Raw genomic sequence first — 23,028 nt, forward strand, 5'->3', positions numbered from 1 at the left:
CAGAAAGTAGCATAACCACACAGAACAATGTTTTTTCTTCTTCCCCAAAACCTTCTTACCCTTATGGTCCAGAAGGATTCTACGCCAGGTGTGGATGAAGGAAATCAGAGTCCAAAGAAATCTGAAGGACCCCAGGTTTTCCACTCATTTTAGGCTAATTTGGGAACACATGCATTCAGCTCTACCACCATTTTTGCAATGAGGGCCTCTTTTTGAGCAGTGCTTTCTAATAGCTCAATGCTCATTGTATCAGGGTGAATACTTGACTATCAACTCCAAATACAATGGGGATCCATATGTTCTCTAAAATGTTTAAAAATATGGCAAAGAACATAGACAGTTGTGTTGCATTACAGATGTTTAAATGAAGAACATGCATAAATACTTTACATAACAAGGCTAGAGGACTTGAATAAAATCTAACATGTTATCGAACTGATTTGACAGTCTGTTGATATAGTATTTTATAGTAAATGTGAAAATGCATTCTTATCCATCACTCTCTTCATTGCCTCCTTCACCTCCTTGTTCCTCAGACTGTAAATTAAGGGGTTGAGCATTGGGATGACAAAGGCATAAAACATTGACACAACTTTATTCTGATCCTCTGAATAGTTGGAACTAGGTTGCAAATATATAAACAGGCCAGTTCCATAGAATATGATGATCACAGCAATCAGATGGGAGATGCAAGTGGAAAAGGCTTTCTTGCGGCCCTTGGCTGACTTCATCTGGAGCACCGTGAAAAGGATGTACAGGTAAGAACTCAGTATTATCAAGAGAGAGCCTAACATATTGATTCCAGCACACATGAAAACTAGTGCTTCAGCTATGGATGTATCAGAACATGAGAGCTTGAGTAGTGGAGGGATCTCACAGAAGAAATGGTTGATTTCATTAGACTGGCAAAAAGACAAAGTACCTACCAAAGTGGTATGAATGATTGAGTTCAAGAAGCCGGCTGTGAATGCTCCACCAGCCATCTTGATGCATCGGGTGTGTGACATGATTGAAGTGTACAACAAAGGGTTGCAGATGGCCACATAGCGGTCATAAGCCATTAGCCCAAAAAGCATGAACTCTGTACTTGCCAGAGCAACAAAGAAATACAGCTGGATGAAGCATCCCAGGAAAGAAATGGTTCTCCTTTCTGATAGGAAATTGCTTAAGGCTTTGGGGGTGATGTTGGAGGAATAGCAAAAATCTAAGACAGCCAGATTACTGAGGAAAAAGTACATGGGTGTGTGAAGCTGAGAGTCCATTCTGATCAGCAAAATCATCCCTAGGTTGCCCACCACAGTGATAACATAGATCAGCAGCAACAATGTGAAGATGGGAATCTTCAGTTCCGGTACATCTGCAAATCCCACAAAGATAAATTCAGACACAACACTTGTATTTTCTGTGTACATTTTTGTAGCTGATTAATTCCTGCTTTTTTTTTATTTGAAATGAACATGGATCTTCATATGATTTCAGTTGGGGGAGAGGATGGATTCAGCTGGGAAGAGCGAATGATATACCTTCAGTAGTCATAACTAAATAAGTCTGGTTGTACTAAGTAAAGGGCATGTCTTGGGTTGTCGATACGTACCAACTGCTTGTGTGCCTTATGTTGTAGAGCATTATTTTGCTTTTTCTTCTCAATCTGCAGATATAAAATAAAATAAGCCACATCTTAACATCTAGGGATATTACAAACAATATTTCTATAATTTAACAAATATCATTTTGCAACGTTCCATTGCTTAAACTAGTTTCTTTTCAATTTTCTTGAAAATCCATTATCTTTAAAATTTACAGTAATATTTTGCTGTATGAATTTGCATCTGCTTTCTTTTCATTTTCAGGTTTGAGAATTTAAGTTGCAACTCATATATATATATATATATATATATATATATATATATATATATATATATTTGAAGCTGTTATCCTAGGCTTACTTACCTGGGACTAAGCCACATTGCATTCAGCTGGAAATACTTCAAGGTAGACTTGTATGGGATTTTGTTCTTAATAACTTAATAACTAAATAAGACATACAGAGCTATATATTTTAGTGTTTTAGCCTATAGTTGTCACCTTGTTCTAGGAAGGACTATGCAGGCATACCAGGGGGCTGCCACTTGCACATCTTCTGCTTGAAGGAGAACTATTATGTTTGTGTCTGGTTTAAAGACAGCCCTGCCATTAGACAGAGTAAGGCAGCCATGAAAAGTAAAGTGGGAAACAGCTGCTAAGCATCAGGGAGCTCTGCGTACCCAGTGAGGGTTAGAATCTAACTGAGGAGATAGCTGATCTAGTCGGAGAAGTTTCCTTGTACTAGAATGGCTTTAGCTGACCCCTTAAGTGTCTTCTTCGGCATCCAAAATGAATGATCTAGGCTACCACTAGGTGATGGTGCCTTCCAGACTAATAGGGGGTCCTTTCATTCACTTGTGCTCACCTAGTTGCTAGAGAGGAAAACAATAGTCTGGTGGGTGGGTGTGAACTGAGCTGGAAGCAGGCTGGAAGATGGAGAAACAGAGACATGCTGGAACTGTGCTATATCCAAAGCTGGGACTGATAGAGAAACAAGATCTGTTGGGGTGTTAATGCTGTGAGCCCCTCCATCTTACGCTCAGGTTATATACTGTTTGTGTCTAAATGAAACTAGATATCCTATATGCACCCCAGTCTTCACTGAGCTTCATTCCAAGGAAAACGAACCCTGAAAAATTGCTGGAACCCCTAAAATCTCCCACCATGTGGAGATTGGTTATTAAAATTTCTTTGGAGTGTGATTCCATCTGATACCTTCACTGAAGTCCTCCCATTTCACATATATACACTGTTCACTCCCCTCCCCCACATCTCACATTCTAACTACCCAAATGCCCCATTCACACATCTAGCAGTATTCACCCATCCCTAAAAATACACAACCCATTCTCTCATGCACACACTCTTTCATATATATGTGTGTGTTCACTGCACACAGAGAAAGTATACACACAAACATTCACACACATTCACCATTCATATCCCCAGTCAGAAGCACTGTAAAAGGGCAATAATGATAGAACACATGTAACTTGATGGGATCAGAAACTACCTACCTGTATGACTAGGAAGAAAGTCACTTGACAGTGGAAGTGCCCCACCACCAACCTTCAGGAGTGTTTTCTTTCTGTGACTCAGTGATTCAGCTACAATGTACCTTTAAGTCCTCAATTAAGTTATCATCCTAGTAAGCAAAGAGTGTGTGACTGATTTCATTCAGGGTCAGGTCTACCGCATCCGCTGAGGTTAACAAAAGAACTATATCTTTCTGCCACTGTGCCTTAAATTCCTTTTGCAAGCATTCCTATGGGAACAAACATTTTTATACTAATTGGAGCATACACTGTTTATCAGGGAACCTGATCTCCAAGGATTAAGAAAGATCCAGAGCCTCAGAAGTTGCCATTAACTTATTTATTTATTTATTTTCTATACCACTCTATATTTTTAAGAAAAATCTCAAAGCGGTTTACAGCAAATTAAATCTATAAAACATAAATAAAGCTATCTGAAGAAAGTCAAATATAGAGTATACAGTCAAAGCAGCATAATATAAAACTAAAATATTATCTTAAAGATTTCTAAAAGGTAGATCATTAACAGATACAACTTTATTGATTGGGCTTGCAAGCAACACAGACCACATTTCCAGGGCAGGGATAAACTCAGCTCAGCTGCTTCTCCCGATAGCATAAACTCTTTCGCCCTCCCTCTCGCCCTGCAGATAAATCCTTCTAATACCACGTGAAGTATGAAACAAACCACCCTAGTTCTTTAGATTCTTTCAGAAATGTATATTCTATCTTTCTGAATATATGGGCACTTCTGTACAAAGAGTCGAGAAAAGTCTGTGTACTTCCTCCAAGATCATTAAAATGGCCAACCAAGATTGCTTCTGTCCTACCTTGATTACATTTCAATTGATTTTCTTCCAAAACTATATAAATTTAGAATTTGCAGTGCCTCCACAGGATTGAATTGTGGAAGCAATAAGTAAGAGCTGGGTGTCATCAGCATTGTGATGACATTCCACCCCCAAACTACAGCTAACTTCTTCAGGTAGATGTCAAAAGCATGGGAGAGAAGATGGAACCATTCAGTGTCAAAGGTCACATTTTAGGGAAACAGTACCCAGCACCACCTTGTACTTCAGGAAGCAGCATAACCACACAGAAAAATGTTGTCCCCCCCCCAAAAAAAAAACTTCTTACCGTTGTGGTCCAGAAGGATTCTATGCTGGGTGTGGATGAAGGAAATCATCAGAGTCCAAAGAAATTTGGAGGACCCCAGGTTTCCCACCCATTTTAGGCTCATTTGGGAACACATGCATCCAGCTCTACCGCCATTGCTGCATTGGTCTTTTTTTTGCAAATTTTGAGGGCCTCTTTTTGGGGAGTGTTTTCTAATAGCTCAATGCTCATTGTATCAGGGTGGATACCTGACGATCTCCTCCAAATACAAGGTGGATCCATATATTCTCTAAAATGTTTAAAAATATGGCAAAGAACATAGACAGTTCTATTGCATTACAGATATGTTTAAATGAAGAACATGCTTAAGTACTTTACATAACAAGGCTAGAGGACTTGAATAAAATCTAACATGCAATCTAATTAATTCGACAGTCTGTTGATATAGTATTTTATAGTAAATGTGAGAATGCATTCTTATCCATCACTCTCTTCATTGCCTCTTTCACCTCCTTGTTCCTCAGACTGTAAATTAAGGGGTTGAGCATTGGGATGACAAAGGAATAGAACATGGACACAACTTTATTCTGATCTTCTGAATAGTTGGAACTAGGTTGCAAATAGACATATATAGTCGTTCCATAGAATATGATCACAGCAATCAGATGGGAGATGCAGGTGGAAAAGGCTTTCTTGCGGCCCTTGGCTGACTTCATCTGGAGCACCGTGAAAAGGATGTACAGGTAAGAACTCAGTATTATCAAGAGAGAGCCTAACATATTGATTCCAGCACAAATGAAAACTTGTGTTTCAGCTATGGATGTATCAGAACATGAGAGCTTGAGTAGTGGGGGGATCTCACAGAAGAAATGGTTGATTTCATTAGACTGGCAAAAAGACAAAGTACCCACCAAAGTGGTATGAATGATTGAGTTCAAGAAACCGGCTGTGAATGCTCCGCCAGCCATCTTGACGCATTGGGTGTGTGACATGATTGATGTGTACAACAAAGGGTTGCATATGGCCACATAGCGGTCATAAGCCATTAGCCCAAAAAGCATGATCTCTGTACCTACCAGAGCCACAAAGAAATACAGTTGGATGAAGCATTCCAGGAAAGAAATGTTTCTCTTCTCTGATAGTAAAGTTCTTAAGGCTTTGGGGGTGATGTTGGAAGAATAGCAAAAATCTAAGAAAGCCAGATTACTGAGGAAAAAGTACATGGGGGTATGCAGCTGAGAGTCCATTCTGATCAGCAAAATCATCCCTAGGTTGCCCACCACAGTGATAACATAGATCAGCAGCAACAATGTGAAGATGGGAATCTTCAGTTCTGGTACATCTGCAAATCCCACAAAAATAAATTCAGATACAACACTGATATTTTTTGTAAACATTTTTGCAGCTGATTTATTCCTGCTGTAGTTATGGTGATTGAACATGGATCTTTGTGCACCTTCAGATGGGGAAGGAAGTGAAGTCTGCAGTGTAGTGCACTGCCTATTTTGACATCTTGCTCTGTGAAGAGGTCATTTGACTTCTCCACCCCCTTGCCAGATATTAAGGGTGTGCGTGGACAGAGGCAGTTGGAGATAGAGTGTGCTGAAATACCTTCAGAAGTCATAACCCAAAATGTCAGAATGTATCACTGTACTTAATAATGAGTATTTCTGTGATTACCAATTCGTACAGGCTACTTGTGCGCCATAGCTTGCAGAGCATGAATTTCTCCTTTATCCTCAATCTGCAAATATAAAAAAAATCATAATACCTAGTGATATTACAAAGAATAGTTATATAATTTAACAAATGTTACTCCCATAGTTCATTAGCGGAATAAATTCCATATAAATTTTAGGGGAAAATCTATTTTTTTCTTCATTTGCGCTAATATCCAGCTTTGTGAATATGCATCTTTTTAAAAATCATTTTCAGATTAGATCATTTAATATGCAACTGTTATCTTTAAAAATGCTTTGAAGCTGCAATCCTATGCCTTATTACTTTGAAGTAAGCCCCAAATCATTCAGTAGGCGTTACTTCAGGGTAAACAGGCATCAGATTGTGGTACAGATTTAAGTCAATGTTTTAAGAATTACACAGCTATATATTTTAGTGCTTTATACTACTATTCTCACACTGGTCCAGGATGTCCTAAGCAGGCATGAAATTCTGCTAGTCTCACTGAGCCTAGCTCACTGAGTCTCATCCAGCAAGTTTGAGGGGAAGGTGCCATGGGAGAGGTCAGGGTCTGCTTCTTTTATGTTTCTGACCTATCAGATACCCCATTCACAAGTAGTATTCATCTTCCCCTAAACACGCACAGAAACATCATTCTCTCATGTACACATCTTTTCATATACATATACATTCACACACAGGACCCCACAAATACACTCAGCCACCATTTCTATCCCCAGTCATACTGGGCAGTAAGGAGACAACTCATCTGATCTGTTGTGATCATGTACTACCTACCTACCTTAATTAATGTGAAGAAAGTTACTTGACAGTGGAAGTGCCTCACTGCCAGACTTCAGTACCATATTGTTTCTGTGGTTTGGTGATTTTATCGTAATGTAAATAAGTCCTCAAGTAAGTAATTATCACAGCAACTATAGAGTGTGCTGCTGATCTCACTGAGGCCAGTTGGCCAGTCAGCTGAGGTTGGCAAAATAGCTATATCTTTCTTCCACTGTGCCTTAAATTCCTTTTGCCTTTAAATCCCTTTTGCATGTATTCATATGGGAACAAACACTGTTATACTAATTGGAAAGATATACTGTTTACTAATTTGAGGGACTTGATCTCAGAGGAGTAAGAAAGACCCAGAGATGCAGAAGTTGTCATTTCCATATTTACTGAACCAGCTAGAAGATAGACCATGACACAACTCCTAATCAATAGCCACAACTTTATTGATCAGGTTTATAAGCAACACAGACCATATTTCCAAGGCAGGGATAAATCACTCAACATTGTATCGGGATAAGTGCCAGGACCAAGGATGGTATCACTTTCAGGGTTAGTAGGCTCCATACAGATAACTGAGCTCAGCAGCTTCCCCACATTAGACGAGAGACAGGATGGAACCCTTCAGTGCCTGCCTGTCAAAGGACACAGTTTAAAGCCACAGCTCCCCAGCACCATTTTGTGGGACCTTTATTCCAGGAAGAAGTTTAACTAACAAAACATTCTTTTTCTCAGAACCATATTATGCTCATTGTCTTGAGGGGAACAGTCCAGAGTCTTCTCCAAAAATAAAAACAATTCATATGATCTCTAAAATTATACATAATATGATTGGAAGCATGGATACTTCTGTTAGATTACTGATACGTTTAAATGAAGAACATGCTTAAGTACTTTACATAATAAGGCTAGAACACTTGAATGAAATCTATGGTGAAATCTAACTGAAGAAGAAGAAGAAGAGTTTGGATTTGATATCCCGCCTTTCACTCCCTTTAAGGAGTCTCAAAACGGCTGACAATCTCCTTTTCCTTCCTCCCCCACAACAAACACTCTGTGAGGTGAGTGGGGCTGAGAGACTTCAAAGAAGTGTGACTAGCCCAAGGTCACCCAGCAGCTGCATGTGGAGGAGCGGAGACGTGAACCCGGTTCACCAGATTACGAGTCTACTGCTCTTAACCACTACACCACACTGGCTCTCCTGAGAGGCAGAAGAAAGAATTCATCCTCAGCTAGTGGACCTATTTACGTAAAAGTACTACCCAATGCTTCATGTTGATAAATTAGCTTACTGAATGCTGACATAGCATAGCGGCTGAGTGGCTGGGTTATAAATCGGGAACTCCCCTTCAGGAATACATTTCTACCATCATCTCACTAGGTCTGTGGTGAGGAACTGGAGCTGCCCAGCGGGCTTCATTCTCATCTCCCCCATTCCCCATGGGCCAAGCTTGACAGGAAGGTGGTGTCCATGTGTCATTCACACAGTGTCAGGACAACTAGGTGACTGTCAGGACTTACAAAGAGCTATAAGCAAAGCCATGGAAGGTCTGATTTTCAGCTGACTAGGTAGACTTATGCAAGCTGCTCTCCCTCAGTCCACAATGTGGGTTAATAATACCAATTTACCTTACTGGGATTTTGTATAGGTTACAGCAAAGCAACACATAAAAAGTTCATTGAACATGTCCTTCATTTATATAACATGCTCTATATATGCAATTTTCTTTTGTTATACTGGCGTTTGTCCTTAAGGTTAACCTGAGTATGAGACTTAATACTGAAGCTGTGCTCCTTACAACTTTGGTGCTCATCCCGAAAGGCAGAGGTTATCATTAACTACACAATAGCCTAAAGATGGGAAGGAGCAACAGCTCATTAATTGTCTGCTTCACATAGCACTGTGAAGCCTGACTGGTGTGATTTAATCCATTTTAGTCTGTCAAGATAAATTGTACAGGACTAAAAGCATTCCAGTGCAATTACTCTGGGAACCTTAATTATAGAAAAGGCAGTAAAGGTCAAACTCACTTATGTGAAACACACCATCAGAAAAAGAAGCAGACTCCTCTCCCCATCATACCAAAGGCCTTACACAGCTCATATTTGTCCTTTCAGTTTGTGACATCAGCAGCAGACTCAAAAGATACAGAGCAAAGTTGGGCATGTGGTTATTATGGCACTCAAATGTGGATTCCCCCCCCTCTACTTCCTCTTTGCACAGAGGTGACATCTAACTTTATCAAAAAGTATAAAACACCTATGTATTGCACATCATGCAAGTGGAATAGATGATTCTGTACAATACAAGCCAACAAAAATCACAGAGAGTTTCCTGTACCAAGTCAAGAACAGGGCAGGAATGTATTTCTTAAAGAGGGCAGCATTTCCAACATATTATATGATGGCAGATCCTGTGGGCATTCCCCACTTGTGGACCACCTGTGGCCCTATAGATGTTGTTGGACTCCAACTCTCATCAGCCCTAGCCAATGTAGTTCATGGTCAAAGACAATGGGAGCTGGAGTCCAGCAACATTTGGAGGCTCACAGCTTCCCCACCTCTGTGCTGAGACCACCAGAAATTTGGTTAGCCATGCTGCCTGGCTCTTGCATCAGAAAAATGTATGACCCCCTCTATCTTACGGTGCAGTTTTAGTCACCAAGAAAGGAATCTGCCTCTCACTTTTCTGAGGGCATCTTTCACCTCCTTGTTCCTCATGCTGTAGATGAGAGGGTTCAACATGGGGATTGTAACTGAGTATAGAACAGAAACTACCTTGTCCTGATCTAGGGAATAGCTCGAGCTGGGCCGTGAATACATGAAGAGCGAACTCCCATAGTACAAAGCAACAGAGGCCAAATGGGAGGCACAGGTGGAGAAGGCTTTGTGCCTCCCTTCCGTTGTCCGGATCCTCAGGATAGTGGTGAGGACAGACAAGTACGATGCTAGAATGATAACAGTGGTGACTATGATGTTGAAGCCAACAACCGCAAAAAGCAGCATCTCATTGAAATGTGTGTTTGAGCAGGCCAGAGTTAGGAGTGGAGGCCCGTCACAGAAAAAATGGTTGATCCTACGAGAACGGCAGAATGGCAGGCGAAAGATGGAAATGGTGTGTGTGGCTGAGCTAATCACGCCAGCAGCGTACGCCCCAGCCACTAGCCCTATGCAAAGCTTATGAGACATCACAACCGCATACAGCAGAGGGTTACAAACGGCAACATAACGGTCATAGGCCATGGCAGCCAGCAGGTAGCACTCAGTGGTAGCACAAGCTGCAAAGAAGAAGAGCTGAATGGTGCATCCGGAGAAAGAAATGGATTTGCTGTTTGCTAAAGAATTCATCAAGGTCTTGGGGACAATTGTAGTAGAATAGCACACATCTAGGAACGAAAGATGGCTAAGGAAAAAGTACATGGGTGTGTGGAGCCGATGGTCCATCCTGATTAACACAATCATGCCGAGATTCCCAGCCACGGTAAAAATATAAATGGCAAAGAAGAGCACAAAGCACAAAACCTGGAGCTCATGCTGATCTGTAAATCCTAAAAGGATGAAGTCTGTTCCCGAAGAGCCATTTCCCTCAGACATTCCTTCAATGCTGCTCTCACATGCCAGTCTTTGTCTCTCCTTGTCACTTGATGGCATTGGAGCTGAAAGAAAAAATACCGTATTTTATTTTAGTTGGCTGCTAATGCTGTAAAAGTCTACAAGGTCAACTCCTTAGTGTCCAAGCTTGGAATCATCTCCAACTCATCTCCTTCCTTCTCCTATATCCAAGCCATTTCCAAATCCTGCCATTCTCATCAATATTTCAAATCCTACCTTTTCTCCACATCTCCTGGCAAAACCTTTAGCCATGTTTTTGACACCCCCTAGTTTGAGTATTAAAACATATATTTACTGGTTAATATATACATTAAACTTTTGGCAGAAAAAAAACATCTTCATCAATTTAGAATGTTTCTGATTTGCTTTCTATTCCCATCTCTTTAAATATTTTCACTGCTATTTTATGCTCCACTTGAGGCTTCTCGCCATTCATATCCAAATGCACAAATATCACCATCAACCGATATATCATCATATACATATAAAACTTTTGGAATAAAATATTTCTAAGAAAGGAAACAAGATCAGATTTTAAAATTTTATCTGTACCTTTAAGAGGCATGGAAATGGCTCCTCCGGAAGCTCTCAGCATTGTTTAACTGCATGTATGAAACCACAAGTCACTGGAAATACTTGTTTCTGTCCCCAAGAGTGCCTATACCGTGGCCTCACCCCAAGAGCACAATGATTCTGAATTTGTTTGTGTCTTTTTCAAGTTGTTTCTGCACTTGGACTTTGTTTTTCTGCTGTAGGTTGGAAGATGAAAGCACAAGAGGATTTTTGTCTTAGGGGAAAATCTCCTTGAAACGATCCAGAACTTAACTCATTAGTTCATATGACAGCCCTGCATCTTTGCACACAGGTCCTGGTATTAGGGCATTGGTGTAGCATGTGGTACACAAGACTGTTCTGGTGCCACATATTATTCCTACCTATTGTATTTCCTACATACAAGAATAAGGTATCCTTGATGATGAACTGCCACATAAACAAGTTTAATTAATTAGTTTTATAAGCTTAACTTTTCATCCATTGGCATAAGGAGCTCCTTAAGACTGCAACTTAGGCTGTGTTCAGACTCCCATTTAGTGTGTACTCAACTGCATTTCCAGTGCTGGACATGTTCACATGACATTACCCAAAATACACATGCATCTAGTACTTTCTTTTACAGTGCTACTATTTGATGCATTGTATCTCAAACCAGCTTCACACCGATTGGAGTCCTTAAGCTGTCCTAATTTGTTTGCTAAAGTGCTCTGTGAAGCACTTTGCCCTCAATTTAAATGCAGCTGCAGCATGGTTTAATAGAGGAGTGGAGATTTTGCCCTCCCTACCCGCCTCTTCATAGGGCTGGGGGCAGATAGCCAGGTATATGTTGGTACTAAAGGGTTAAGAGGTAACAAGTCGCTCTAATCACTGAGCAGCTGGAAGTCATTAAGCATCCAGGAATGTGAGTTAGTTTGTATAAATAGTCAGTTCACCCGTGTGTTTTCCCCCTTGACCTGACTCGCAGACTCAGTTTGTGGCCATGGGCGTGTTTGCTGATATGAGTTAAGTTTAGAGTAAAGTTTTCTTTATGCCGGAGATAAAAGCATGTGTGCTTTATCGCCAGGGTTTTTCTTTTGTAAATAAAGTTTTTTCCTGAGTTCCAAAGTGCTTGCTCCAGGATTCTTCATTGAAAGGTACTGACTCTCCTGCCTTCTTCAACCGCTGCACGAAATTCTCTGCTGAGATAACATTTATGGCGTTGGAAGCACACTGGACGTTTACTTAACATTAAACTAATTAAAGTTTAATGGACAGTATAGCACCACTCTGACTTTCTACACAATTACAGCTGTGTGCAGCGGAATGCCTAAATAGAGCTATACAAGCCCAATTGAAGGCAGCCAAAGTTTAATTCAGTTCTGACATTTATTCACATGAGCAGCAGATTGCCTATGCTGTACAGTAATACCTCCGCAAACATCCACCTTGTCTAGCGTCCATTCCAGCAAACGTCCGCAGCAAAACCGGAAGTACCAGAACGGGTTACTTCCGGGTTTGCTGCTTGTGCATGCACAGAAGCACAAACCGCTCCATGCATGTGCGCAGACGCATGGCTTTGCCCTGCGTCCTTTTTGGCTAGCGGCCGGGACTCCAGGACAGACCCTGGCCGCAAAATGAGGTATGACTGGACTTCACTTTACAGTCGTACCTTGGATCCCAAATGCTTTGTGAGTTGAATGTTTTGGCTCCTGAATGCCGCAAACCCAGAAGTTAGTGTTCCGGTTTGCGAACGTTCTTTGGAACCCAAATCTCCGATGGGGCTTCTGCAGCTCCTGATTGGAAGCTGCGCCTTGGTTTCCAAAATGTTTTGGAAGTCGAACGGACTTCTGGAACACATTCTGTTCAACTTCCAAGGTATCACTGTACTGAGAACCCATGTTCAAAGGATCTCTAGGTTTCATTAGAAAATCGATCGCCCAGCGCTCTGGTCTTGTAAGTCAGGGAGCAAGAGTGGAGCCTGGGGCTGGTGGAGCAAGGAATGGTAGCAGTGTTATTTGTTCCTTTAAAGATAACTGTGCATTTTAATAATCAGTGCTTTTTTCTGGGGTGACGCAAGGGTATGCATACTCCTAAACATTTCAATGTGAGTATGAAAATGAGAGTACCCCTAAACATATTTTTTTTAAGAAAAAAAAGCACAGATAATAATAATACAACTGATACAGTGGATTTTTTCCAGTGGGTACTCAAAGGGATGCAGTACTATCATCTCTTTTTGTTGTGGTTAAAAAGTGTGGCACTTGCTGTAACAACTTCATGGTGAGTACCGGCACCTATTTTTTCTAGAAAAAAAAGCATTGCAACTAAAGTTTTGTCATAATGTTTCTTTTCTCCAAGATGGGGAATTCTCAAATTGCTCCAGAGAATTAAACCCCAAAGGCCATAAAAGTGAATGAAAAACAGCTCCCGCACACTCAAGTAGCATTTGCTTTTGAATTCAAGGAAGAGCATCTTCTCTCTTCCTTCACGGCTTCCCATGATAAGGATCAGACAGGTAAGAAGGGCAGGAACAAAGTTAGGATTGGTCCCAGAAAATGTTGGCCACTGCAACTAAAACAGTTCTCAGCAGAACTGGAACCCTCTCTTTCCTTCCAGGATCCTTCAGAGGCAAAGACCTTCCCTTCAGCATTAACTCTCACAATAGCCACTTAGCTTTTCATAAACTTTACCCCAGATTTAGACAACTGGCGGGAGATTTTCCTTCTCCTTTCACATTATGTGGTCACTATAACACTCGCTATGTAACCTGGAAGCAATTTCATGTACCCATTTCTTTTCTTTTTTTTAAATATTTTTTTATTAAAGGTTTTTATAACAGTAACAAACATATAACAAATACATAAACAGACATAAACAAAAACAAAACAAAAAACATGTACCATTTCATATCTTAATTTCTTATACCTTTCTTCCCCGACTTCCTCATGCCTCCCTTTTCTGTATTCCAAATTCTTATCAATTACTCAGCAAATCTTCCCTTATTTTAGTTTAAATTTAATCTTTCCTTATTCTCCTTGTCTTGACCCTTACTAATAGTAACCGTTTACTTTCCAGTCCAACATCATTCTAACTTTCATTAATTTTGTAGTATTTCTTTAAATAGTCCTTGAACTTTTTCCATTCTTCTTGCGCTGCTTCTCTTCCCTGGTTTCGGATTCTGCTCGTCATTTCTGCCAGGCCCATGTAGTCTATCACCTTCATCTGCCATTCTTCCAGTGTGGGTAGTTCTTGTGTCTTCCAGTACTTTGCAATAAGTATTCTAGCTGCTGTTGTAGCGTACAAAAAGAAAGTTATATCCGTCTTTAACACCCCCTGTCCGACAATGCCCAAGAGAAAGGCCTCTGGTTTCTTAGGGAAAGTATATTTAAATACCTTTTTAAGTTCATTATAGATCATTTCCCAGAATGCCTTAATCTTCGGGCACGTCCACCAAAGGTGAAAGAATGTACCCTCCTTTTCTTTACATTTCCAACATTTATTATCAGGCAAGTGGTAAATCTTTGCAAGCTTGACTGGGGTTATGTACCACCTATATATCATTTTCATAATGTTTTCTCTCAGAGCATTACATGCCGTAAATTTCATCCCGGTGGTCCACAACTTTTCCCAATCAGCAAACAAAATATTATGACCAATGTCCTGAGCCCATTTAATCATAGCTGATTTAACCGTTTCGTCTTGTGTATTCCATTTCAGCAGCAAATTGTACATTTTTGACAAATTCTTAGTACTGGGTTCTAGCAATTCATGTACCCATTTCTAATTTGATCAGTAAATAAATGTTGTAAAGACTTCAGTAGGTCCATCCCTTGGTTGTCTAGTAAGATATGTGAAAAATGCACCTTTCCCATAGTCAACATTCTAATCGTTTTTAATACTGATATTAAATTGACCTGTTTCATAAAGATTTTTGCACACAGTATTTTTTCCAGCTGAGTTTTCTTCTAGAATGATATTTTTAATCACATGCTAAAAACATGAGAAACAAAAGCATCCTTTGAAGTAAAAATAAATAAAAAATGTAGTGAGTGGACTTTGAATTTAATATGCTTCTTGCATTTTATTTCTTTGTTAATTAAATTTATATGCTATCCTTCCTCACACAGGAACACAGGACAGCAAATAAGAAATGATAAAACAACAAAAACATATCCAGTATAAATACAGAATATTTCATAGTGATGAACCTTTAGATTAATCTGGTTCTCTTTCAAACCAATTACAGGATCATTTAAGTCATCCAGATCTCTCTATCCAGCTCACAAGACTCTACCCAGACCATGCACAGAGGTGTCAACATGAAGCCTTTACTGCGGCACTCTTCATTGACAAAATAATATGGCAACAGATAATCTTGTTCAAAGCTGATTTTTGAGTCAACAATCTTGTATCCACTACCATCTTCCCCAATTCTTAGCGATAAAGCATGATCTCAAAGGAATGGAGAAAGGAAATTACACTTTGGTATCAGAGTTCATCCTCCTGGGATTCACAGACCACCCAGAGCTGCAGATCCTCCTCTTTGTGGTGTTTCTCACAATCTATGTTGTCACCTTGATGGGGAATTTTGGCATCATCCTCATAATCCGGCTTGAAGTGCGACTCCACACTCCCATGTACTTCTTCCTCAGCCACTTGTCCTTTATTGACATTTGTTATTCTTCATCCATCACACCCAAATTGCTTGTGGACATCATCTCTGAGGCCAAAGGAATTTCTTTCTCTGCTTGTGCAGTACAGATGTACCTCTTTGTTAATTTAGTGGTGGCTGAATCTTACCTTTTGGCTGTGATGGCATATGATCGCTACGTGGCCATTTGTAATCCCTTGCTGTACACAGTGGCCATGTCTAGAAAGCTCTGCACCCAACTGGTAGCTGTTTGTTACGTGTGTGGCATGGTTTGTGCCCTAGTTCACACTTGTTCTGCTTTTCGGCTAGTTTTCTGTGGGCCAAATGTCATCCATCACTTCTATTGTGACATTTCCCCAGTGTTAGCCATATCCTGCTCTGACAACAGCATCAATAAGATGTTACTTTTCATTTTTGCTACCTTTGTGGAGACTAGCACCATAGTGATCATTCTCATGTCCTACATTTTCATTATTATATCTGTATCCAGGATTCGCACCAATGAAGGGAAATACAAAGCCTTCTCCACTTGTGCCTCTCACTTCACAGCCATCACTATATTCCATGCTACCATTCTCCTCATATATTGCCAGCCAAATGCTAGCCATTCTTTGGAAAGAGACAGAATTGCTTCTGTATTCTACACAATAGTGATCCCCATGTTGAATCCCCTGATTTACAGCCTGAGGAACAAGGAAGTGAAAGGTGCCTTCAAAAGGCTGATGCCCCTCAGGTAGCATGTGGATCTAGGGTAGAGGAGCCCTCCCACCTTAGCTCCCCAATGTTGTTGAACAACAGTGGCTAGCATGGCCAAGGGTCATGGATGCTGGGAGTTGTAGTTGAACAGCATCTAGTGACCCAAGACTAGGAAAGTGCTAAATTCTAGGACTCCTTCTTGTTTGCTGTTCTGGTGACCAGCTGCAGTTGCAGCGTGGACAAAGTTATTCCTTATGTTCATATGTTCATAAAAAGTGTTCTTTGCAAGTGTTCTTTGTAATCCATTTCCAGAAGAGGGTCTAAAAGATGCATGCATGCAACCAATATTGAGATCTATACCATATTTTCCAAGGACAGCTGGATATATCTATGTATGTATTCATTTTAGAACATTGCAAAATAAAACTAGAAATATGAATCAAACTTAGAATGGGAACAGTATTTATTTGGGAACCATTGTTTCACATTTAAAAATATGGTAGATTTTGATGACCACCTTTATATTATGAGGCTGAAGAAGGATTATTTGATTAGGAAGGGGAGTAGCACCAAAACTGCAGAAGGCCATGAAGGCATGCACAATACTTTATGCAACTTTGGCAAAGGTTACATTCTGGGAGTTTGCACACAAAGGCAAAGTACTGTGATGTCAGGAAGACCCCAGGAACCACCCCTGCATGATTATCCCAACTTTTGGGGCTGTGGGAGGCTTGCAGGGCCATCCAGGATCTCGCAGGAGCTTTCCACAGCCTTCTAGAGGCCTTGAGTGTCCTCCTCAGAGCCCAGTAAGCAGGTTAAGGACTTAAAAGTATTTCCAGTGTGAAAAGACTTTGTAAGCCCTCCACCTTGCTTACCGGACCCTGGAAAGATTGTGTGAGATCTCAAATGTCCTGTTCTGACTGTTTCCCTCCTGTTCTCCATTTATTTTCCTGCCACACATGCAAAGCCACCACTGTAAATGATGCATAAGTTGCAGGTCTATTATATTGCCTGAATGTGTCTGGGCTGAAGACTGCTCAGAACTGTACAAAAGCAGATGCCTTTTCTGGGCAGCTTCTTCTGGGGTAGGTGGGGGGTGGGTTGGGTGTCTCTCCAAAATCTCTCATCTCAAAATCACAATTAATATTGGGGAAAATTTATCATGAAAGTTGTTCCCATTTCTGTTGTAAAAGGTATCATGGAAACTCTATTCAGTAGGTAACATTTCTCAGTGCAAGCTGCTCTACAGATTATGACACTTGCTACATGCAATATTTGAAGCCCGTTTTCAAGTGACTTCTACATTGTGATCAATGATCATACAAGAATGGTGTAGGTAGAATGAAAGTGTGGCTCTAGATCTCATGCAGCTTGGCCAAAGAAAATCTGCCTCCATCAGCTGAAGAAATTATTAATGGGTTTACCCTGAGTTAGACAAACACAGAATACAACCCAATCATGAGAACGTTTCATGGATATTAATTGTTTTTTATTGTTCTATTTTCCTTGAATGAGGTTCTAAATAATAGAAAGGCAGAATCATACCCCTAAAGATTCAGTATTCCCTTGACATTGCTTGCATACCTATGGTTTTAATTGCTGCAGACAAATAAATACACACAGACACATCTATAGAGGAAAATAAGCAGCTATAGCAAGGAATTTAGTTAGACACACACATCTTATTTCCCTCTCAAATGAGCTTGTTAGGCCGATTCTCCCAGGGACAGATAATGCAGCATTTATTTTCCTGACCCATGTGGCCCTTTTGATGTAGATCTAGCAGTGATTATCCATGGAATAGTCCCCTCTACCACCCAAACACACCAGGACACATTAGTTTTTGCCCAAGCTTTAGGTATTAAAATGCTGGCCAAATATTTTTTTTTAATTCAAAATCATGAGCATGTCTCTGACAGGGCAGAAGTCCAGCTTGCCGAGCACTGTTAGCTGTCATTACACAAACTATAAATATTGTTATCATGTTTTCTCTCTCTACATATGGATTGTGTAATTTCCCTATCCATGCAATAAGCAGTTTTTAATAAGGCATACTGGGTATTAGCTAAACGCCCAATTACATCTTTATTTTAAAGTGGGCAATCAAGAAAGTTACAAGAATAAAGCAACAAAAGAAAAGAGAGTGAGTCACCACATCACCTCAACCTCTTGGCTTACCAGCCCTGCCTTAGCTCAATGTAGGAAAGCAATAGCAAGGCCGATATCAGGGGGTTGGTTCCACACACACCCCTGCTCACTTTCCTACCATGAGCTTGTTGTTGCAGTGTGTGTTCATACTAAAAGTTTATGCATTTGTTACCCACCGTTAGAAAACATTTCATCCTCTCAAACACACATCAAGGCTTACCTGACACCTTCACTACATATCTTTATGTACCCAGCGTTTGGCCTTTTAAATGTGTGGGGGTTTTTTGGTGTGTTTTTTTGAGGGGGGTTGTTATTGGTTTGTTCTTGTTTTATTATGTATTTTGTGAACTGCCCTTTGGTGAAAGGTGGTATACAATACACAGGGCTGGATTTAGGTTTGATGAGGCCCTAAGCTACTGACGGTAATGGGGCCCTTTATATGTCCAGCTGTCCTTTGTTAACAACAAATTATCACTGTGGTGTTTTTTGTGTGTGTTGAATATATGCTATATGGTAATTTATGGACCTAATAGGTATCTAAAGCCATTTGCACATGCTGCCATGCAACCAGTCCATGCAGAATGTAGGCACCATATATATAGAAATGAGCAAACCAGTGATATTATATGGAGAAGGCTAGCAGATATTGCCTATTACTTACAGCATAGGAGCCTACACAACACAAAACACTGCTGCTGTATGTAGGTTTTATTTTATTTGTTTTTTATCTTATATTTTGGAAATGTACATTCAGTTTTTTCCCTTTAATTTTTTGGGGGGCCCCAAGAGAGGCTTCTTTAGCTTATACGTAAATCCTGCACTGACAATATGGCTGCCATTCATCCGGGAATCGCTCTGAAAAAATGGCGTCTGGAAGGATTTGTGCTCAACAACTCTGTCCAGATTTTCACTTTTGGGAATATGTCAACCCTCGTATACAAATAATAAAAATTAAAAGAAATTAAAGTACTGTATACATCTTTATGCACATTGCTGTGTGTTTTCCCCTCCAGGGTTATTTTCTCCATTATGTGGGGGGAAAGCAGAGACCTACATTGGCTCCCAGTATGTTTCCAAGCAAAATTCAAAGTGTTGGTGCTGACCTTTAAAGCCCTAAACGGCCTCGGTCCAGTACACCTGAAGGAGCATCTCCACCCCCATTGTTCTGCCCGGACACTGAGGTCCAGCGCCAAGGGCCTTCTGGTGGTTCCCTCCCTGTGAGAAGCAAAGTTACAGGGAACCAGGCAGAGGGCCTTCTTGGTAATAGCACCAGCCCTGTGGAACACCCTCTCAACAGATGTCAAAGAAAACAACTACCAGATTTTTAAAAGACATCTTAAGGCAGCCCTGTTTAGGGAAGCTTTTAATGTTTAATAGACTATTGTATTTTAATATTCTGTTGGAAGCCCCCAGAGTGGCTGGGGAAACCCAGCCAGATGGGCGGGGTATATATAAGAAATTATTATTATTATTATTATTATTATTATTATTATTATTATTAGCATGCTAGCTCCACTTCTACAGCCAAATCCTCTGCTGGCCCCACCCTCTGCTGTCCACATGTTGGGGGCATGTCTGTAGAGGGGAAGCCTGCTGAATGCACATAGGCTATACCTTTCAGCTGGAACCCAGGAACATGGTTTCAGAAATATGTGGCCTTTAATACTGGAGGTGACTTCTAGCCACAATAACTAGTAGCCACTGAGCAACCTATGCTCCATGAATTGGCCTGATCCTCTTTTATGTAACTAATCCCCTTTGAAAACTGTCCTTGTTGGTGGCCACCAGTACATTTGTGTTAGTGAATTCCATGAAGTGTGTGAGGAAGTACATTTTTTTGTCTCCCAAGATGTAGCTTTATTAGCTGACCACGAGTTCCACTGTTATGGACCTCAGTCAGGTCCCTTATTCACTTTTTTTTTTACTCAAAAGGGTTCTGTGTGTGTGTGTGTGCGTTCCCCCTCGCATCCTTCCACTGTAAAAAAATAATAGTGTTTCATAATATTTTTGAACAACAGCAACCATAACTTATTGTATTTAATGACTCACATTTATTTATTTATTCAAAATTTATTCTTTAAAATGAGCATCACAGAAAAAACTACATTTGAAAAGAGAGTTTTGTATGTCAACAAAACACACATATTCTCCAGAGCTAAATGAAACATTGAGCTAAGTGAAAGACAAAAGATGACAAGTTCACAGAGTTGGTTTTTATTAATAAATTATTTGAATGACAGATTTGAAGCCAATGTGCAACCATTTCTTTGTTTTGAATAACTGTATTCTCATGAGTGTATGTTTGTTCCTCATATCTGTGTCTTTGTCTGGGTTAGTCTGGTAACAATACAATCTTGATGTCCACTCTAATAACTTAGAACCTTCTAAATATGTACTGCTACTATTGCTATGTTCTTATATTTCTCTTTATTGTATATATTGTATTTACAAATGTTCAAATTTTTTTGTTCATTTCATCACATTCTGAAAGCTTGTATGATTCTCTATTTTGAAATAATGAAATATGGATGATCTACAGCTGTCATACTCAGAGAATAGAGCTCTTGAAGTCACTGGATGTACATTATTTAAATCTCTTAAATTCATTGGGCTTGTTCAGAGTGTGATTATTTTTTACTCACAATTTTTCTTTCATTTTAAAATATTCTCCCCTCCCTATTCTTTGGCTTCTACCTAGCAGATGATTGCTAAAGTTATCCTCAGCCTCCCCATTCCTTTCATGAAAGCTTCTTTCACATCCTTGTTCCTGAGACTATAGATCAGGGGATTCACTAAAGGGACCAACACTGTGTAGACCGCAGCAATTATTTTATCCTGTTCCATAGAATAGCTGGATCTGGGTCTCAAGTACATAAAGAGGAGGGTCCCATAGAACAGACTGACAGTGGTCAGATGAGAAGTACAGGTGGAGAAAGCTTTACACTTGCTGTCATTGGAGTGTATTCTGAGGATGGTAGAGAAGATGCAGGCATAAGAGATGAGAACTACCAATGTGGTGGTAACCTCATTAAATCCAGCAATAGCAAAAACAAGGATTTGGTTGAGACTGGTATCAGAGCAAGCCAACTGAATCAATGGTGGCCAATCACAGAAGAAATGGTTGATTACATTAGAGTCGCCAAAGGACACTGTTAAGGTAAATCCTGTATTTACCAATGCATTTATAAACCCAGCTACATAAGAAGCAAAGACCAACAAAATACATAGCCTTCGAGACATAATGACTGTATAGAGCAGTGGGTTACAGATGGCCACATAGCGATCGTATGCCATGGCAGCCAAGAGGTAACATTCTGTTGTTGCACCAATAATATAAAAAAACAACTGGGTGAAACAGCTAGAGTAGGAGATTGTTTTTCTATGAGATAAAAGACTCACTAGCATCTTGGGTGTTACAACAGAGGAATAGCACAGGTCCAGGAAGGATAAGTTGCTAAGGAAGAAATACATTGGCGTCTGAAGCTGAGAGTAAGTCCTCACTATTACAATGATCCCAATATTTCCCATCACAGTGATAATGTAGATCAGCAAGAAGACAATGAAGAGGGTGATCTGCAGCTTGGATTGATCTGTGAATCCCGCAAGAATGAACTCATCCACCATAGTGCAATTGTCCCCATCCATGTGCACTTGCAAGCACTTGATATATCCATCTGTCTATATGTATATCTATGTGTACATATTCTGTTATTTGAGAGGGTGGAAATAATATTTCAGTGCCCCGTGTACATCATTCACAATGTTTTTTTTTAAAATAATGTTATTATTTATACCCTGTCCACCTGGCTGGGTTTCTCCAGGGATTTGAATTTTAAAAGGTATGTGGTTATTGTTCATGAAAAAAATATGATTTAATTATAATTTTAAAGCAGAAATATTATCAGTTTTGGATGGAAAGGTGGATCTTTCCCCAGCAATCTCCATTATTCTAGTTCAAATGAGAGCATGAAGGTCATGTTACGGTGACTCATGTAATGCTTCTCCTCCTCTTCCTTCTTCTTCCTCCTCTCCTCTTTCAGAATTTCTCTCTATTGTAAGAAAATTAAAAATACTGGACAGTGAAGGCACTAGAGACAGCAATTTCCAGATAATTTCTCAAAGTTTGGTGCCAGTAACCAACAAAATCTGGGTTAATAAATGCATTTTCATGAGGCACCAAAAACTCAACAGAGCTGCTACTGTGGGGCATGGGGTGAGATCCCAGAGACTAGATTCTGCAACTGAAAAAGGCCTGGCTTAGCCTAGGTTACCACTAGATGTAGTTGTTTTTTTTTAAATAAATGTTTATTAGGATTTTACAACACATAAAAATCAAACAATACATATCAACACAAAAAATAAAAAATACACACTTAATAAAAAAAAGAAAAAGAAAAAGAATCCACTTTTAAATTTCAAGGTTCTATATCCCTCTTTCCTGACCTCCTCACATCTCCCTTTTTTGTGTTCCTCTTTATTCCGTCAAATTCAGCAAATTCTAACCCTCTTTCACATCTCATTTATATTTGTGTACTCCCACTTGTTATATCTCTAATTTCCCCTCTTTTTTAGATCCTTTTTTTTCATACCTCTTTTAACCATATCCCAAATGCCATGTTACCTTTACATCCCACATCATTTTAGCATTCAAACAATTTACTATATTTCTGTAGATAATCC

General features: G+C 39.9%; 3 protein-coding genes across 3 annotated transcripts; 1 reads left to right on the forward strand and 2 right to left on the reverse strand.

The window, feature by feature from the left end:
- Positions 1–464: 464 nt before the first annotated feature.
- Positions 465–21,993, reverse strand: LOC310744823 (uncharacterized protein; the record flags this gene model as incomplete). Its single annotated transcript, XM_083576510.1, has 6 exons — positions 465–1,402; positions 9,386–10,363; positions 15,138–15,305; positions 15,413–15,514; positions 15,926–16,187; positions 21,058–21,993. 6 exons carry the CDS (start codon positions 21,991–21,993, stop codon positions 465–467), a joined length of 3,384 nt encoding a protein of 1,127 aa, XP_083432636.1.
- Positions 4,688–5,632, reverse strand: LOC310770031 (olfactory receptor 5F1-like; the record flags this gene model as incomplete). Its single annotated transcript, XM_083630070.1, has 1 exon — positions 4,688–5,632. The coding sequence occupies one exon, from the start codon at positions 5,630–5,632 to the stop codon at positions 4,688–4,690; it is 945 nt and encodes a 314-aa protein (XP_083486196.1).
- Positions 15,315–16,241, forward strand: LOC310743474 (olfactory receptor 5L1-like; the record flags this gene model as incomplete). Its single annotated transcript, XM_083573799.1, has 1 exon — positions 15,315–16,241. One exon carries the CDS (start codon positions 15,315–15,317, stop codon positions 16,239–16,241), a length of 927 nt encoding a protein of 308 aa, XP_083429925.1.
- Positions 21,994–23,028: the final 1,035 nt, after the last annotated feature.

The sequence above is a fragment of the Podarcis filfolensis genome, assembly GCF_964270895.1.
Source record: "Podarcis filfolensis genome assembly, chromosome: 1".
NCBI lineage: Eukaryota > Metazoa > Chordata > Lepidosauria > Squamata > Lacertidae > Podarcis > Podarcis filfolensis.